Source organism: Diadema antillarum, unplaced genomic scaffold (genome assembly GCF_040938485.1).
Source record: "Diadema antillarum isolate AM-2024a unplaced genomic scaffold, OU_Dant_1.0 scf00000086, whole genome shotgun sequence".
In the NCBI taxonomy this organism is placed as follows: domain Eukaryota; kingdom Metazoa; phylum Echinodermata; class Echinoidea; order Diadematoida; family Diadematidae; genus Diadema; species Diadema antillarum.
The window spans coordinates 1,295,744-1,313,271 of NW_027270975.1; the positions used below are offsets into that span (position 1 = coordinate 1,295,744).

A 17,528-nucleotide genomic window follows, 5' to 3' on the forward strand; every position below is an offset into this window, starting at 1 on the left:
CACGTAGACTATCATATAAAAATCAGAAAGAAAAGGAGGACTTGTACAAGCGCCAAAAACTGAGTGGATTGGGGAAAATTCCTAAGAATGTTACAGGTCACTTTGGCTGGCTTCCATGGAAAATGGTAGATGGGGCAGCCATTGCTGATTCTTCTGTCTGAATGCATCATAGTTTGATGGGGAAAAATCCTTGGTTCTGAACCTTCTGTACAACATGAAGCCAAACAGAATTCAAGCCTGTTGAAATTGAAGCAATTGCAGTCTCACAGAGAGCACTTTCCATACAGGTTCTCTTGGTGTCAGATCTCTTGTATCGAAACCGGGTGCCTGAACCATTTCATCCCAGCTTGCCCGTCACCATGGAAACAAGGCATCACCCCAAGAAGCAAGGTGAAGGGGGGAGAGATTACTTTCCTCTCCTCTCTGTCACAGAAACATAACCTCTGACCTCTTGATGGCTGTGCAGGGGGTCAAAGGCATCACCAATGCCAAGGGCGGAAAGAGATTGGGTAGATTGGGGACGGCTGCGGTGGATAACTGGGTCAGATGAAATTGGGAAATAGTAGTGGCTGTCCCCATAGTGGAGGGGGGGGGGGTGAGATGTTTGAGTAAAAGTGGAATGAAAAAAAAATCAGGATATGTAATAGGTGTCTTAGGACTAAAATCTACCAGCTTCATTCTGAGGAAGGGGAGAGAGTTTGATTCAGAGGGTCCAGTAAAAAGACTGATATGTGTACGTATGTATCTGAGTGATAGGCTTGTTTGGATTCAAACTGTGAACCTTGATGCAAATTCTGAAAGTTTGTTTTCGTCTTTGGTGTGCGTAAGCTGACGCAATCACATGGAATGTTCTCCCAGTGAACAGTGAGCGATAAAAGATGAAAAGTCCACAGCAAATTGGTCTTGTGTGCTCATGTGATCCTGGCCTATGTGTTCTAAGGATTATCTCCGTCCACAATTCTCTCTCTGTGGTTGGAATATATACAAGATATTTATCTGTCTCTACGGTAGCCTTCTCATGGGACTTGGATTGTGAAATATATATTAGTCACTGGTGGCTGCAAAGTTTCACAAAGTTCCTGTTTGTACTCACACTTACATAACCACATCCAAAGAAAGGTCCATTTGAAAGGTCCAACTGCCAGTTTGTGGTCATTTCAAATTTTGTCTGTGCTTATTTGTAGTGGCAATGACACAAAGTTTACAGATGCCAAATTGTCAAATTTGGTCTGAGCAAAACTACAACCCCTTCCAGTTGATGCAAATAGATGACAAACTCAGTTTTCATTAATTTCTGTTTCCTTTTGGGGTGGTTGCATTTGGTGATGCATCACATGAGGCAATTAAAACCATAGAAGTCTTTTTCTCTCTCCCTCTCTTTCTCCATCATTGGCATCCCAGTCATGCTTGAAATTATGTATCTTTGTCTTGTATGTTTACTCTTCCCAAATGTGAAGTTTTCATTGTTGTAAAAATGTGCTATATCGTGAAAAGCAGAGACTCTCATTTAACATTTCTTTCTCCTTGGTTTAGTCAAGCAATATGTCAGTTAAAATATCTCATCTCAGACAAATTATGAATTTTGTATAGCTCATTGATGCCAATTTCTATATCTAGCTCCCCCGTATATGGTGTTTATGCAGGGAAAAAGAACTACAGTTCTTGAGCAGAAATTGATTAGGCATGTCAGATTTTTTAATTGCCACTTTTTGCAGGCAGTTGTAGTCGATCAGTGCTTTGGAATTTTAGGAGTGTATTTTTTACAATTCTTGGCTTGATTTAGAGGCCATTATTCCTCTTAATTATAGTGCATTTCTTTCCACAACGATATAATGGGATATAGGGATATCTATCTTCTATAGGCACAAGTTTACCATATCTCTAAACAGATGATTACTACCTATTAGAGCATAACTGCATGTTTTTGTATAGGCCTGCAGTTTGATCAACACTGCTGATTATGATCTCCTTGTGCAAATTATTTCATTCACCCAATACTTGCATTTTACCTCACATCTTTAATTCTTTGATATGCATCAGGTATCACTACATTTAAGTAAATGTAATTATCCAGTTTAGGACCATGCCGTTAAATGTATAGGCCATACCGATGCTATGGTTTGAAGGATTAGGCCTACACAGGTTTGTATCACAATTTTACTCTTTATGACAAATGATGAACAAAATGCCATGTGAGATCATATCTATATCCATTTCTACACTTTAAAGCAAGGTATGCTTCAATCAGCTACTTCATAGTGTGAATATACATTAGATTTGAATTCATTTTGATGTTGCTCAATTGCAGATACGACAGCTTATTGAAAATGAAATCATTGTAAATGGGTTAATGGATCAGGGCCAGGAAAGGACTTTCTCACATGGCTTGGAGGACATGAAACATAAAGACAGCTTTCAGTGAATTGTTGGAGGATCCTGATAATTCAACAAAACAGATAAATTTTGCTGCTTTACTTCAAGACTGACTTGTAATCAACACATCAAACATTTTGATTCTCCACTCCATTGAGCTGGATGTCCGTGATATGAGCTAAAAAAGAAATCTTTTGAGGTTTGATATGACCCCAATAGTGTGGCTGGAGGCACGGTTGTGAGACAGGCCTACTGGATGCTTCCCTCTGATTCAGGAATAACTTCTGACAGCTCAGTGAGAGGAATCGCCGCGAGCTTTCATTCTTCAAATGCCTCTGCCTACTGTGGTTGGAGTGACTGGTAGAACCCAGCCATACTTTTTCTTGTTCCTCTTTTCGCCAAAACTTCCCTCCTACCAACAGAACCCATACCAGGCACAAAGGGATATTCCTACCAACCAGACCTAGTTATTTCTTTTTGCAGAAATGTTTACAAATAATCTCTGTCTATATTTGGTAAAAAGTATCTCATATTGCAATGACAGGCATCTTGTCATGTAGTTTTTATCATTACTTGAGCCATGTAAGCATCAAAAGAAAAAAAAATCTATGGATTAGGGATGTGTACACAGTTGGTCTCTCGTATATAACTCTGTTTTGCCACCCTGTAGAATTCATCTGTTGGTTATCCTTTTTACCAGGTGTGCCATGAAGGCATGTTGGAAAATTGGATGTAACAAGGTAATGCCATGGTGGCCCAAGTCGTTATCACACAGGAAATGTCCTATCATACCTTTACCTCTGCTAGCAAGATATGATTTATATTTTTAGCACACATACATACCCATGACAAACTGTGAAAAGATTTATTCATGTTTGTTTGTGTCTGTCTGTGTGTGTGTACTGTACTAAAATCCCACACCAAGTTTCAAGTCCATTTTTCCAGTTTTAAATTATCTCATAATCCATCCCAGTGAGATGTTCCACAAATTACCAAATATGTCCTTGGCAAAGATTTTCAGGTCCAAGAAATATTAGTCGCACACAACCACATTTTCATAATGTCACACACAAACAATACCATTACACAAACAATCTCCAAACTGATGACTTTCCTAACAGGAGAAGTCATTGCAAAAATATATGAAAGTAAACGTTAAACATAGACTAATATAATGTGATACCAGTGATGTTTTCATAGCTATAGGCCCTATATAAACATGACAAATTAATTCCAAGAGACATAATGAAAAATTACTCACTATATCAAAAGTGATAGCAAAACCCGGGTGGTGACATTCATATAAGGTATTTAGGTTCTTGCTAATGTTTCAGAACTAAGCTTTTCTCTGAAAGAAGGCTAAAGAAAGAAAGTATGGGTACATGAGAGAGAAAGGTGGAGGTATTAAAAGATATAGACAGAGAAAGAGAAAGAATAGGAGAAAGGGAAAGAGAGAGAGAGGGAGAGAGAAATTGAGAATATGACATTACTTGGAAGAGTGAATGTAAGCTATGGAATGTGGGTGGCTAATTCCTTTAAGTGAACAACTTCCTGTATTGTGTGAATGGGCTTTGACATCTTCCTGTTTTACTCCTGTGTGTAATGCCCCAATCAGAGACAGGAAGTCACATGTCACTTTGCATTATGGGATATAAATCACTGTGATAAAGTAGACATTCTTTTGAGTTTTGCTATCAGCGGTCTACATGGTCAACTATGTGATATGTTGTGTGTCTGAAAGAAACTGCAGTACATTGATTGCAAATTCACTGTAATGGGGCTGTGTTCATCTGCAGACTTCACAAATGTGAAATCTGCATTTTTGTATATTTATATGAATGTTTCTCTCAAATGACTTCTAAAATTATTAATTTTTGATGAGTACCTTCTTATGGTAAATTCTGTTGGTTCCATTAATCTGCTTTATTAATCATTTTTATATATTTGTATTAATGTTCCTCTCAAATGACTTGTAAAATTATAAATTTTTGATGAGTACTTTCTTATGGTGAATTCTGTTGGTTCTATTAATCCGCTTTATTCATCTCAGATACCTCAGTATGTTTTCTCTGTCTCTCTGTTGTGTAGTATTCAATATATTCCTGGACAATGCCTGCATGCATTGTACTTCAAGTCTGTTTCTGGTGATCTCATTTTGCTTTATTGTTGTTTTGTTTTGTTTTGTTTTTCTGCAGGTGATGACAACATGTCTACCTCCATCAAGTCCATCAGTAAGTCATCAAAGAAAGTTATTCAATGTTTGTTTACATGTTGCTCAAACTACCATTCCAAATGGATACACCACAGAGATCCTTTGAAATCATGTTATCAGTGGCGTGACTACGATGGTGATTATTATCGGTGTTATTATCAGTATTGGTGGTAGCAGTCCTAGTAGTTTTGTTGTTTTGTAACAAATATTATCATTGAATATATTAGTTCTATTTCTCATTATTACTTTTACTAAAACAAATACTGGTAACATATCAGATATGTTTATTTTTCTCCTTGCTATGAAATTATAACTCAAGCAGAGCTGTACAAAATATATATGGATGAATTATTTCCTGTTCCTGTATCATATGTCACCAGTTATCTTCTTCAGTTTGATTGATATAGGCATTTATCTGATTGTAGATTTAGGAAGAGGTCAATGTGATTATCTGTGAAAAAAAAATCAAGTCCTACTTCTCATAGAATATGACTAGATGATAAATATGGTCATCAAAGACATGACAAGCAAATCATAATCTGAATAACAGAAAACAATAGGCCTACTTGGCAAAGATGAAAATCTCTGCAAAATCCCTAGTGGCGTTTTATATTCTAACCAAGCAACAGCTGTGGTCATCTGAGGGAGAGTGTGACCTTACTCTTCCCGTTTTTCTCTTTAATTCAACCCCCTCTCCCATATACTTTTGAAACTTTTGAGTAAAACTCAGTACAATTGAAACTGACGTTCATTTTTTAGTCTTCTGTGCCCGCAAATCAAGCTGTCCTGGCAAATATGCCATAGAGAGCTTTCACACGAATGAAAGAAGTGGTTTGTTTTCATATTTCAGAAAGACATCTCTAACCCTGTTTATAGTTAGGTGTGCTTAATTACTGAAATAAGTCTTCTTGTCATTCATTAAATGTAATAACACAACCCATTCAACAACAAACTACAAGACCTGTCAATCAAACACACAGCATGTGATACAATTAATTTCAAAAGTACTTTACTACTTTCATACACCATTTTAAAAGGGAATACACAGTCAAGCTAATCTTCACGTCTTCTAATTAAAATCATCCCAACTGCCAGTGTGCAGCCAGATGCATGTACAAACAAATTTGAGTGGACAACCCATCCAAACCACATAATGGCTGATCATGATTTTGGACGCACGATGCTGACAAACGTGATTCCAGTTTGCTTTCACACTTTCCAAAATATGACTGGATTAGAATGATGCTTGAATGAAAGAGTCTTTACCAATCTGAAAGGGGTCCAACAAAAGTCACAGAGAGCACAGTCTCTCCCACCATCATCACTGCGGCACTTACAAAAATATTCTTTCGGCCCACAATACTAGTTGATTTCTTTCTCCATTATGCTTTTGATATTATCGTGCCATGCAAGAATATCATTTTTTTTTTCTTTGAGAGAGAGAGAGAGAGAGTTGTCAACTATGATTTATGCTGTTTGTGAGATCCCCATATGTCTTTATGGTGTCTGGGTCAGTGGCTGTAATTTGTTCCCACTGACCTTGTAAAGTTCTACGCCCATTAATCAAGTTCACCACCAACCACAAATATCTTCATCATCCACACTATATACAAAGGAAACTAAAGCATTAATTGAAAGTTCAACAATATTGAGGCTGAAGGAAAGGATTGTGTTTGATATTTTCAAACTGTCTTTCTGTTTATAAGCTTTATCTCTCTTTCTCTCTGTCTACAAAATGACCACTACATATATGAATGTATAGCATGGATGCTTGTATTCCTGTACATATCTATGCATGTTTATATGTACCTCTAAGCTTTATTGTTCCATGTTGTGACTTACTGTAGTCAATCAATTTATGAATCTCTTATATATATGTATGTTTATATGAATGACATGAAATGAAATAAAAACTAGAGATTGTAATTTGTCATCACTGACAAATTAAGGTGATCCGATTTTTTTTTTAATCAATGATTCGAGTCCTGATCGTAATAGGCATGACAATACAAGTTTCATCTGTGTTTAGAGACATTGGCCGTGTGAGGTTTGGATTCTCATTTAGAAAAGGGAGTCATATCTGCCATCTTTGGTACCAATTCTGTATACACTGAATAACGAAGATACAGCAACGAATACATATGACCTTTGACCCACCTTTACACTCCCAAGATGGCATCTGAGAAAAAAGTGGTTATTTTGTGAAATGATTCTTGCGACATCGTCTATATTCGTGTGCAAAATATGGCAAAGATAGGACAGGTATTCACCAAGATGCAAAATGCAAAGTCTTAGGTACAACATAAAATCTGGGAGAAATTCACCGAAGGGTAAGTGAGAGCTAGTGCTCGATAAAGAAAAGCATGTCGATTTTCACATTAAAAAAAAATCCCTCCCATAGAGATAACACGTCATAACGAAAATACAGAAAGAAGTACATATGACCTTTGACCTCACTTTGCACACCCAAGATGGCGTCTGAGCAAAAAGTGGTTATTTTGTGAAATGATCCTTGTTACATGGTCTTTGTGTGTGCAAAATATGGGAAAGATAGGACATGTATTCACCAAGATACAGGATGAAACATTTATGACCTTTGACCTTAATTTACATACCCAAGATGGTGTCTGATCAAGTAGTTGTTATTTTATGAAATAATGTACGTGACATGAACTAAACATGTGCAAAATATGGGATTGATAGCCATTGTTGTTGTTCATCTATTGCACAGAAAGTAGTAGAAAGAAAGAAAAATAAAGAAAAAAATATGTTATTTTATAGAAATTTGAAGGAGAAGCATAAAAAAATCAGAAAAAGATAAAGTTAGGAAGGGAGATTAAGACTAACTAAAGAAAAAGAAGAAAAAAAGTGTTTAAAAAAATGAAAAAAAAATATTGGCAGGGGTGAGCCTCGAACCAGGGACCTTAGGATTACGAGTCGGATGCGCTATGCAATGACCTATTTCATGCTCCATAGGCCCTGTGTATTAAGCAAAATGACGCTGCATCGAAGCCACGTGCCATTTTCAACCAAGTTTTTCGACGTGATGCCGACGTCGTATGAAAAAATGAAGGGCACATTTACGATAGCCCAAAGTCTCAGCTACAACATACTAAAATCTGGGAAAAATTCACCGAAGCAAAAGTGAGCTAGTGCTCGAAAGAGAGAGTCATGTCAATTTTCACTGCCAGAAAAACTGCTCTCCCATAGAGATAACACGTAAACTGGTCAAATTCTACAAGGATACATTCAATCCATATTTACGAGGCGATGACATCATCCAATCAAAATGTTGTTTTTACATTAATGAAAGAACATTTCATAAGCTACAACATACTGAAATATGGGAGAAAATTGGCAGAGGATAAGTGAGATACGCTCGAGTAAACTTGTAATTTGATGACGTCATTTTGAAAATTTACTTTTTTTACTTTATTAAGAAATTTGATATCTTTTAATCATTTTGTCAGCATTGCCTACCCATGAAATGACATGTACAACTCATCAGCTTTCAATATATGTAAAGAAAATGGGGGGTCACCGTCCATCCTGACGAGTAAAATCTGATTTAAAATTGGCAGTTTTTTGGCATAGTTGCACTGTATATCGCCATTGACGCGCGCGCGGAATTTCAACTTTGACGGCCCCGTATGACGTCATATTGAGTCGGATTGACTTGAAACGTGGCATAAATATTCCTTGACATTTCAGACATGCGATCAAAGTGAAAAAACTGGAAATTTCAATTGCATATGAGCTGTGTGTGCGTATATGCGCGCGCGCGTACGCGTCCGTCCGATTTTTTCAATTTTTCAAAAAATGCTCCAAATGGTCTGAAACGTGTGCAAAAAAATTTTGAGCTCGATTGGAGCATACAAATATTTCAACGCGCGCGTACGCGCACGTTTTAAGAGAAAATATGAATTTTGAGAACATGAGTAGAATGCGCATAACTTTAAATATATGTGACGTAAATTTCATTGAAAAATTCTATTTCATTAATGAGATATGATTGAGAATGTGTTTTCATATAATGACGTCATAGTGACGTCACGGTCGACTGATCACAATGATACATTAGATTTGCCGTCTTTGGGACATGATGCATACATGATATAATTTTGAAATTGACAGGCAGCGGACTTTCTGAGCTAACCTCTGCACAACTTTTGAGGAGAAATAAAGAAGAAGAAGAAAAACAAAGAATCCGTACAGATACAGAAGGTGATCCGAGAGGATACTCGGATCACCTAATTAGGTAACCTATGCACATTAGAGAGTCTATACTTATGGGAGTGTCATCTCTTTTTCCCTACCAGACCTGCTGGTAAACTCAGAAGTTTGTCAGTCTAAAGTGAAGTTTATTTTTCACTTCTCTCCTGTCCAGCCTGGTAATGAAAAACTGAAACAAGGGTCTCCAAAGTCTCCGAGATCCCCGAGGGTAAGTCATTATTTGCAGTGATGGGGAGACAAGTGTTTTTATGCAGGTCTAGTGGTAGCCTGACTGCTATTCCCGTATCAATACCATTCCTAATGCTGAAAAAAGGGAAACAGTCTTGAAGAGAAGTTACCAGCTCCAGTAGCCCTTTGGCAGACATGCATATGCAGGCTTATGTTTAAAGTATTTTAGGTTTTACTTTTCCTGGGCTACTTAGTACACCATGCATTCACTATCTATCCCACCCCAAGCCTGAAGGTTTGTTGGGACTTGTTCTAAATTGTTGAAGAAGGGATCTTATTCACGGGAAGGAGTTTCTAGATTAGTGAAAATTTTACCAAAATAAGGTGACTAGCAACAGAGTTGACAGAGAATCAAATGTGAGTATTCATTGAACCTGTTGAGGACGAGTCCCGAGTATACTCCGGCAAGTGTCTATGAGAAATGCGTGTTGTAGCAAATCAGCCCGTCCTCAATGGGTTAACATGGTCCTTTTTAAAATACAATGTTTGTAGGCTGTCAGCAAGGCATAGAGTTGGTCATACATATGTCTGTGGTATTGCTCACTGGAGGCTAATCTTTAAAGGGATCGTACAGTTCTGGTTGAGACCTAATTTCAGGTTTCTAACATTTTTAGGTGAGATAATGAAAAATCTCATATGAAATATGAAAGAGCATGCAATTTTATGAGGAATTCAATGTTTATTTGATAAAAATTGGTTTTGAAATGGCCGAGATATCCAAAAAAGAACGATTCTAGTACAGTGTGGGACCCACACTTTGTAACGATCGCTTTGTTTTACTTTGTTTTTGGATGTTTCAGTTATTCCAAACCCGATTTTCATCAAATAAACTATGAATTCCTCTTAAAACGGTAGGCTCTGTACTATATCATAAGTGTTTTCTTGGTATCTTGCAAAAATTTAAAAGCCTAATTCTCATCTCAACCAAAACTGTACTATCCCTTTAACAATTCCTTCACATTTTTACCTCCATCTTGGTCATTTCTCTCTGGCCAGTGGCTTAGTTTATTCTTTTGTCTGACTGACATGACTGGAGTTAACTCAAACAGAACATGGCAAATGTAATCAATATTGGACAAGAAATAAGGACACTGGAGAATATGTTAAAATGTCACACTGTTTCCCAGAATCGTGATTTTATCACAGTCACAACAGCAAATTATATTTTATGCACAAACCAGTGGAGCAATCATGAGGCAATGACATTGTCATCAATGTCTCATTTGCACACATCATTTTGATTAATGTCGCTGTTTTACATAACAACATCAACTTCTAATATTTCATGGTAAAACTTTCTGTGTTTGTTGGTCAAAGGTTATTGATATCTTTGTCTGTTTTGTTCTTGTGCCTGTTTTCAGTCAGTTAGGTTGAATACAGGTGGTGTTTCCCTTTAAAAAGTGTCTGCAGACTGAAGACTGAATTGCAAACATTGTGTTTACTCAGCACAGAGTGACCTTTGCATTGCTACTGCATACAATAAACAAATGTTTCCAAATGTTTTGACGCCAAATGTGCAGGTTGAAAGTAGAAGATATACAAGTTGTCCATTTAGTCTTGACAGTAGGTAATATCTGCGCTTCTAGTAATAATCCATGAAATAAAATATGATCTGTGCATGAAGCACTGGCACGTGTAATGGTGCAGGAAAAAGAGCGAAATTAGGCCTACATGTCCCGTTTACATAAAAATCGCTCTCCCCCACAGCGTGCCCTTTGAGCTTTTATGCTAAGTTTATTAACCTTCACACCTACACACAAATCAGGAAGAGAAGCGATCCTGGTATAGATAAATTTGCCAAAAGCACTTCAGATGCCCGCTTTTGGCATTACATGTTGTCATCAGATGAAATCCAGTCATTCTGAAAAGTAGTCAGAGTGTTATGCCACGATGTGCTGTGATATTATCCAGGCAATAAATTCTTGTTAGAGTGAAATACCTGCCTACCTGCTTGCCACCACGTAGGCAAGGCACCTCAATATCAACTTTCACCTCTTGGAGCCAGAGGAAATTTTGAGGAACATCATGAAAGCATAATGGAAAGCATATATTCTACCCCTTCCATAGCCTGGTAAGCGAAGAGAGATACCAAATACCGTGTGCTGTGTGAGCAAATGAAGTTCAGAAAAGGAAATATTTGAGTGATCACTCTTTGGATTTTATATAAATGAATGAATAAATAGATATATATATTCATGTAACATTCATGCATAGTTTTCTCTATCCTTCCTAGTGATGGTTGTCATGATTGTAAGTTTTTCTTCTTAAGGGTAATCTGCTTCTCTCAATCCTGAAGATTATTGCAGGTACCCACATTTAGTTTGGTAGTTTTCATTGTCTTATCATTTTTTGCATTATCTCTTGTGATTCAGAAGATGAAATTTGTTTAAGCCTAGAACATTGTCCCAAAATGTTATAATTTCAATGTGAAGTTTTTTTTTTTAATCTTGTTTTGTACATTTTCACAATTCATTTAATATATCTGTTCTTTGTCTCACTCATTTTTTAAGTAGTTAAGTAATAAACTAGAAGAGACAAACGGATGGAAGTCTTATTAAGATCAGACACAGCACACAGAATATTTTAAAGTTTCTCATGTTTTCCTTGAACGGTAGTATTCGGGTTTTTTTTCAGATATTCAAATTAGATGGGCTTGATATTAAAGCCTCTCAAGTTTGCCATTTGGTTGAGGGTCTGGACTTTCCAACAATTTCACAAGGGGTTAAATTTGCAACTGTGTAGCACACTAATGAACACAAAAATGTACGCTTGCATGTCACATTCATGTCGAGATCAGAGTTTATATTTTCGCACATCCTTAAATTCACTAATACCACAAGAGATGTGAAATTTACAAAAATGAGAACCTCACTAATTGTGTGGCATATACAATACTGTAAAAGTGGGTGTATTAATGTGAGTAATCTTTTGCACTCAGCCAAGATGAGTTTCATGTGTTTTTAATTCAGCAGAATCAAAACATTAACTACTGGAATATATAGCAATAGCCATGGGGGCAGTCCAGAAACTTCACACCATATGGAGTTCAACAAATATTAAGTCATCAACAAAGACCGAATTATACAGGGCACTAATTCTCCCTATATTACTATATGGAGCAGAGACATGGACACTCAGGAAAGAAGATGAAAACCGCCTGATGACTTTTGAAATGACATGCCTGCGGAAAATATGTGGCGTAACACGAATGGATAGAATAAGGAACACCACAATAAGGAACCAATTGAATGCAACAAGAACAGTATTAAATAGAATCTCCCAAAGAAGACTACGATATTTTGGACATCTCATACGTATGCCGGTAACACGCCTTCCTAAATTAGCAATGGAGGGAAGAATTTCTGGTAAGAGACCACAGGGAAGACCACCAAAGAGATGGACAGACTGTGTAAAAACAGACTGTAGGAGCACAAACATATGCTCACTAGTAGAAGCCTGTCATCTAGCCAGCAACCGCCAAGAATGGCAGGACATCATGAAGCGGATGCCACCACTCAACCCTTTGTTGGAGTGAAAGGCATAGGTCAAGGTCATATATAGCAATCAAAAATCTTTGCATGTTTTTATTTTCCACTCGTTTCTGGTTGTGCGAAATGTGCAAAAATTTCAACTCCACGAAAATGTCCAGTTACAGTATTTCTTTGACCTATCTCTCAGAGTCACTTGAACACAGAGTGGACTTTCCTTTTAAATAAGGGAAAATCTACAGACCAACAGAATTAAACTGGTGCACACATCAGAAATTATCTAGGTCTGAAAGGGATGCAGATGAGTGAATTATATTCCACTGGCTCTAACTTTTTTTTTTCTGCAAATGAAATTGGTAGTGGGGGTGAAGATAATCCCTGACCTTTGAAGTAAATGTTAAGGTCATGAGGAAAATTTCAATCTGAAAAGAGAAAACTTGGTCCAGAAAAGTATCTCATTTGCTATCAGATAAAAAGTATCAGGCAATATCTCCATGAAGAGATAATCTTAATAAAGAGTGACAATGTGTCTCGTACAATCATCACCTGATGTGGGAACACACTTGTTTATAAGGCAGGAACAACATGCAAGTAATATGCTTAGTTGTCCAGGTAACAGTACTCTCCCCCTCCCTGCTATTATAAACAACCTTTCCATCCCACCCCCTCCCAAAGATGCTCCCTTGCTATTCAGTTCCTTTCCTAACTTTGCCCTCTTCTACTCCTTAAACATCCTTGTCACCCCCACTCTCCACCAGCTTGATGTACCCCTTACCTACCCTTGAACACCACTCTTCTCTACCCTCCAAACACCCTTCTCTATCCTTTAACTACCTTACCCTACCCCTCAAACTCCTTTATCGACACCCCTGATACCACCAGTTCTCCCTATATGTCTCAAAAACTCCAAGAATGTGAGAGGTCTGATCCCACAGTGATGAAATTATACGAAGAGAATGATTACAATGAAACTGCAGAAGTAGTTGCAAAAGCTCTAGCTCCAACTGAGTTAAAAGTAAGCAGCACCAAATGTTACCATGGTTTCATTAAGTCTGTTGGAATTCTGTCAGCCAAATGATTGTGTTTGCCTCACATGCAGGCTTTCTGTACTGACAATTGATGAATGTTGTGCCTTCAATTCACAAAATGCCAGAAACTGAGACTTAATTTCTGCGCAATGGGAGATACGAATTGAACTAGAAAAATAATAATAAAAACATTTTTCCAAGTTTCCATTACATTTAACCTTTTCATATCCTGATTTCTAAAAAGTCAGGAAAAAAAGAATGTCATACATTTCATTCATTCTCCCCATGCAAATTTATCCAGACATCACCAGAAGGTAAGAGTGGTGTAGGATCACCCAGTGAGAACCGCCGCCGAAGGTCACCGTCTGCACCTTCCACACCAACCTCACCAACCCCTCCTTCAACCCCCAAGTTGCAACCAGTGCCTGTGACCAAAAAAATGATGCAGCAACAGCAACAGCAACCACAACAACATCAGCAACAGCATCTGCAACACCAAGAATCACCCAAGCTGCAACAGGCAACTGTCACCGTCCAACACTCTGTGGCCAATGTACAACACGCACCGACCACCATGAACATGATGCAACCACAAGTTACGCACACCAAGACCATCGGAATCAAGTGGGTCACAGTTTTTTGTCACCAAAACTGTCCTGTATTCTAGTGGCTACACCAGTCTTGATTTCCCTTGTGATACATGACACAAGGAGGTTTTGTAACGTGTGTGAACAAATGACAATAAGTTTGAAACTGTCCATTTCCATTATCATCTCCCGTAACTTCACTTCAAATTAATTTTCTTATGCAGTCATAATAACTTGGTTTCAAACCAACACATAGAAGCCTGCATAACGTCTGTATCAATGTAGATAGATGTACATGTAACATATATTTTGAGAAATAAAAATTATTTGGTAGAGGTAAGTGCACTTTCTTTCTCTTCTTCTCAGGAACCCAATGGCAAATGAAATTGATAACATCAGTATGAAAATCATTTGACATCATTAGCCAGAATACACATTGGAATATCACTGAAACAGTATTATGTTTCAATCCATTTAAACAAAAGTTGTGGGCAAGAATTATATTTTCATGTCAAAGTGTTATGTACACAACGAATATAAGTAAATATCTGGCCAGAATAAAGGAGGAAACTGCACACAGTGTGTGTGAACACAATCTTGTGCATGTAAGTTTTGTACATGTTCACTCTAAAGATCCCAAACAAGAGGGGCAATCAAGGATTGAAATTGTATGACTTTTGTCTTTGCCAAAGACTCAAATTCCAAATGAGGGTATCTTTGTCAGTTTTACGCATAATATATAAAATTTTTGTTGCTTTTCAGGAGTGGAGATGGACTTGTAAGGTACTCGTTTGAAATAGAAGTGGATTACATTACTGAGAGATTAATTGGTAAGTTGCACACATCAATTATGTTGCAGAAAATAAATACTGTAAAACGAGGAATGTTTGCATGCATTTTAATTTCACAAATTTTGTGAGCGCCAAGATTCGCGAAATTCAAATGCACGCGAAAGTTCTTGTCGACACTATGTGCATTGAATGCCAGTGGCAGTTCGCGAAAATTTCATGCCGCAAAAAAGGCTGTTGGCTCCAATTCGCAAAAGATTCATGCCGCGAATATATCATGTTTTACAGGACTGTGCAATAAAAGTTTTGGTACATTTTGTGTCTTGATAGAGACATACTGTAAAAGTGGATATTTTCGCGTGACTAATTTTTCACGCTTGGCCGGGTTAGAAGAGTTTCGCGTGTTTTTAATTCCGCGGAATCAAGACATCAGGCACAGGAACATATATGGCAAGCAAAAATATTCACATGCTTTTATTTTCGCGCTAGTTTCTGGTTGCGCGAAATGTGCGAAAATTTCAACACCGCGAAAATTTCCACTTTTACAGTACATGATACTCTTGTCAACGACAAAGATGGTTTGTATAAGATGTTTATTCATTTCAAGCATTCAATTGCAATTCTTAGACTAAAAAAAAAAAACACAGCTGTTCAAAGTATTGCGATCATTAATTTCATGATTGGGATTTCTCCAGCGAGCTACAGAGTTGCTATGGTAACCCTGTGTTAGGGAGTATCTAAATCATCGTTAAAAATCATGCGTTTGCCCTTTGAAAATCATTCGTGAAAAATGAGTAACCTTCATAGTACAGTGCAATAATTTTCTCAGCATTGAGTTTCGATATGGGCTGCCCCCATATTACTCTTGTACTGTAGAATCTGACAGTAGATATGTATAGATGGATATAGATATGATCCCCAGTTTCAATGGACTTTGAGATTTGATGCTGCCACAACAATTCTCATCCAATTCAGATACCACAGGCTTCTAACAGATCAGTTACATCTCTATGTATAACTTCATGGTAGTGGTGATATGACTTGTAATCGTGTCGTAGATCTTATTCTACCATGACCTGTGTGACAGCAAATATGTTTTTAATAATCAGAAGGTTTGAAGTATAATTGCCTCATCATGATATGTGAAGTTAACTCCATCTCCCTCATTCTATCATGGTGTGTTTTTCCTCACATTGCTTTACCTTTGTCTTCTCTAGCCGTGTCTTTCCCCGCTGGTGGTCTGGAGAACCAGTACCGTAGCAACCTGCGGGATGTCGTACGGATGCTACAGAACAAGCATCAAAACAGCTACGTCGTCTTCAACCTCTCCAGGAGGCGACATGATATCGCCAAGCTCAACCAAGAGGTGCACATTTATTCTCTCTCTTCCCCTCCCACTCCCCCTCCCATGCAAGCATTCTCCCTCCCCATTCTTCTCCCTTTCTCTAGCTGTCCATCAACTTCATCTGACTTTTTTTTATTCTTAGCCAGCTCTTCAATCTCTCCTCGATTTACAAATCAGGGTGTTTTTGTGTGTTTTTAATACCTTGGTTATCTCTGTGTGCTGCTTGTTTGTTGCTATTGAGGAAGTGACTATAAATAGTCAAATCTGACTGACTGAAATAACTATTTCTTTATTCCTTTAATCTGTGATTGGCAAATACAACTAAGAGACATGTTGTTTTTTGGTTACTTCATAAAGTATTCAAGTAGTGATGTGTCACAGAATATCAAAATGCTGAGTTACAGTCTTTTCTGTTCGTGAAGATACATGTATAAATATCAAACAACCCCATTGTGTCAATGAACTTTTCTTGTCACTCTGATATTTCTTCATCACTTCATGTTCTGATATTTCTTCATCACTTAATGTTAAGCAGAGTGGAATGCAAATCAAATGACATGGGGGATTGTATTGCCAGAAGCCAATGTGAAATGTTGATGCAAAACAAAGACAAAGAGCTCTCATTGAACCCTTGAGGAATATGAGGCTTTTGGATCAGTTGCTAAATGCAGTTTGATTTGTTGCAAGTTTCTTCATCAGAGAAGGTGATTCATGGCAAATGCTGGCCAAGAGGGAGAACAGATCTTTATTTAATGAATTCATGTCACATTACAGTCATCAAAACCTCATTGAAGGCATACTAATGATGTCAGTCATTCATATTCCTTTCACATCTTGTTTCTAAAAGTGTACTTCCAACCAGCGATGAATCCATTAATGCAAATAATCATCATTTGCTAAGTATCATGGGGTTGGAAATTGAATCTTAGAGAGAAATGCATTTATCTAATCTTACAAATAAAAGTGCAGGACACATGCATCATTTACATTCAGCCCATGCTGTATATATGTGCCATTTGAATGATGAGACTGATTCATGTTTTCTGTGATTACAAGAAGAGTTAATTGGCACAATTAAAGAAATCTATTTAAAAAATGATTGCAGTCAAGGCTCATTTGGGAACATATTGGTGATATGAGCTTGAATTTTACATATTCTAGTCCAGTATGCCATTCTTCAGAGAAGATTTTGAGAAACTTTGGAAGTTTGTTGCCTTTACTGTGCAGCTTCACACCATTTTCAAGT

General features: G+C 37.4%; 1 protein-coding gene across 1 annotated transcript in view; it reads left to right on the top strand.

Moving 5' to 3' along the window:
• The window catches only part of LOC139717935 (tensin-1-like), a 126,452-nt gene that overhangs the window by 105,146 nt on the left and 3,778 nt on the right, over nucleotides 1–17,528 (top strand). The window contains exons 5-9 of the mRNA XM_071629420.1: nucleotides 4,569–4,604; nucleotides 8,973–9,026; nucleotides 13,864–14,186; nucleotides 14,912–14,979; nucleotides 16,155–16,303. Coding sequence (XP_071485521.1) covers nucleotides 4,569–4,604; nucleotides 8,973–9,026; nucleotides 13,864–14,186; nucleotides 14,912–14,979; nucleotides 16,155–16,303 — 630 coding nt within the window. The remainder of the gene's footprint in view (nucleotides 1–4,568; nucleotides 4,605–8,972; nucleotides 9,027–13,863; nucleotides 14,187–14,911; nucleotides 14,980–16,154; nucleotides 16,304–17,528) is intronic.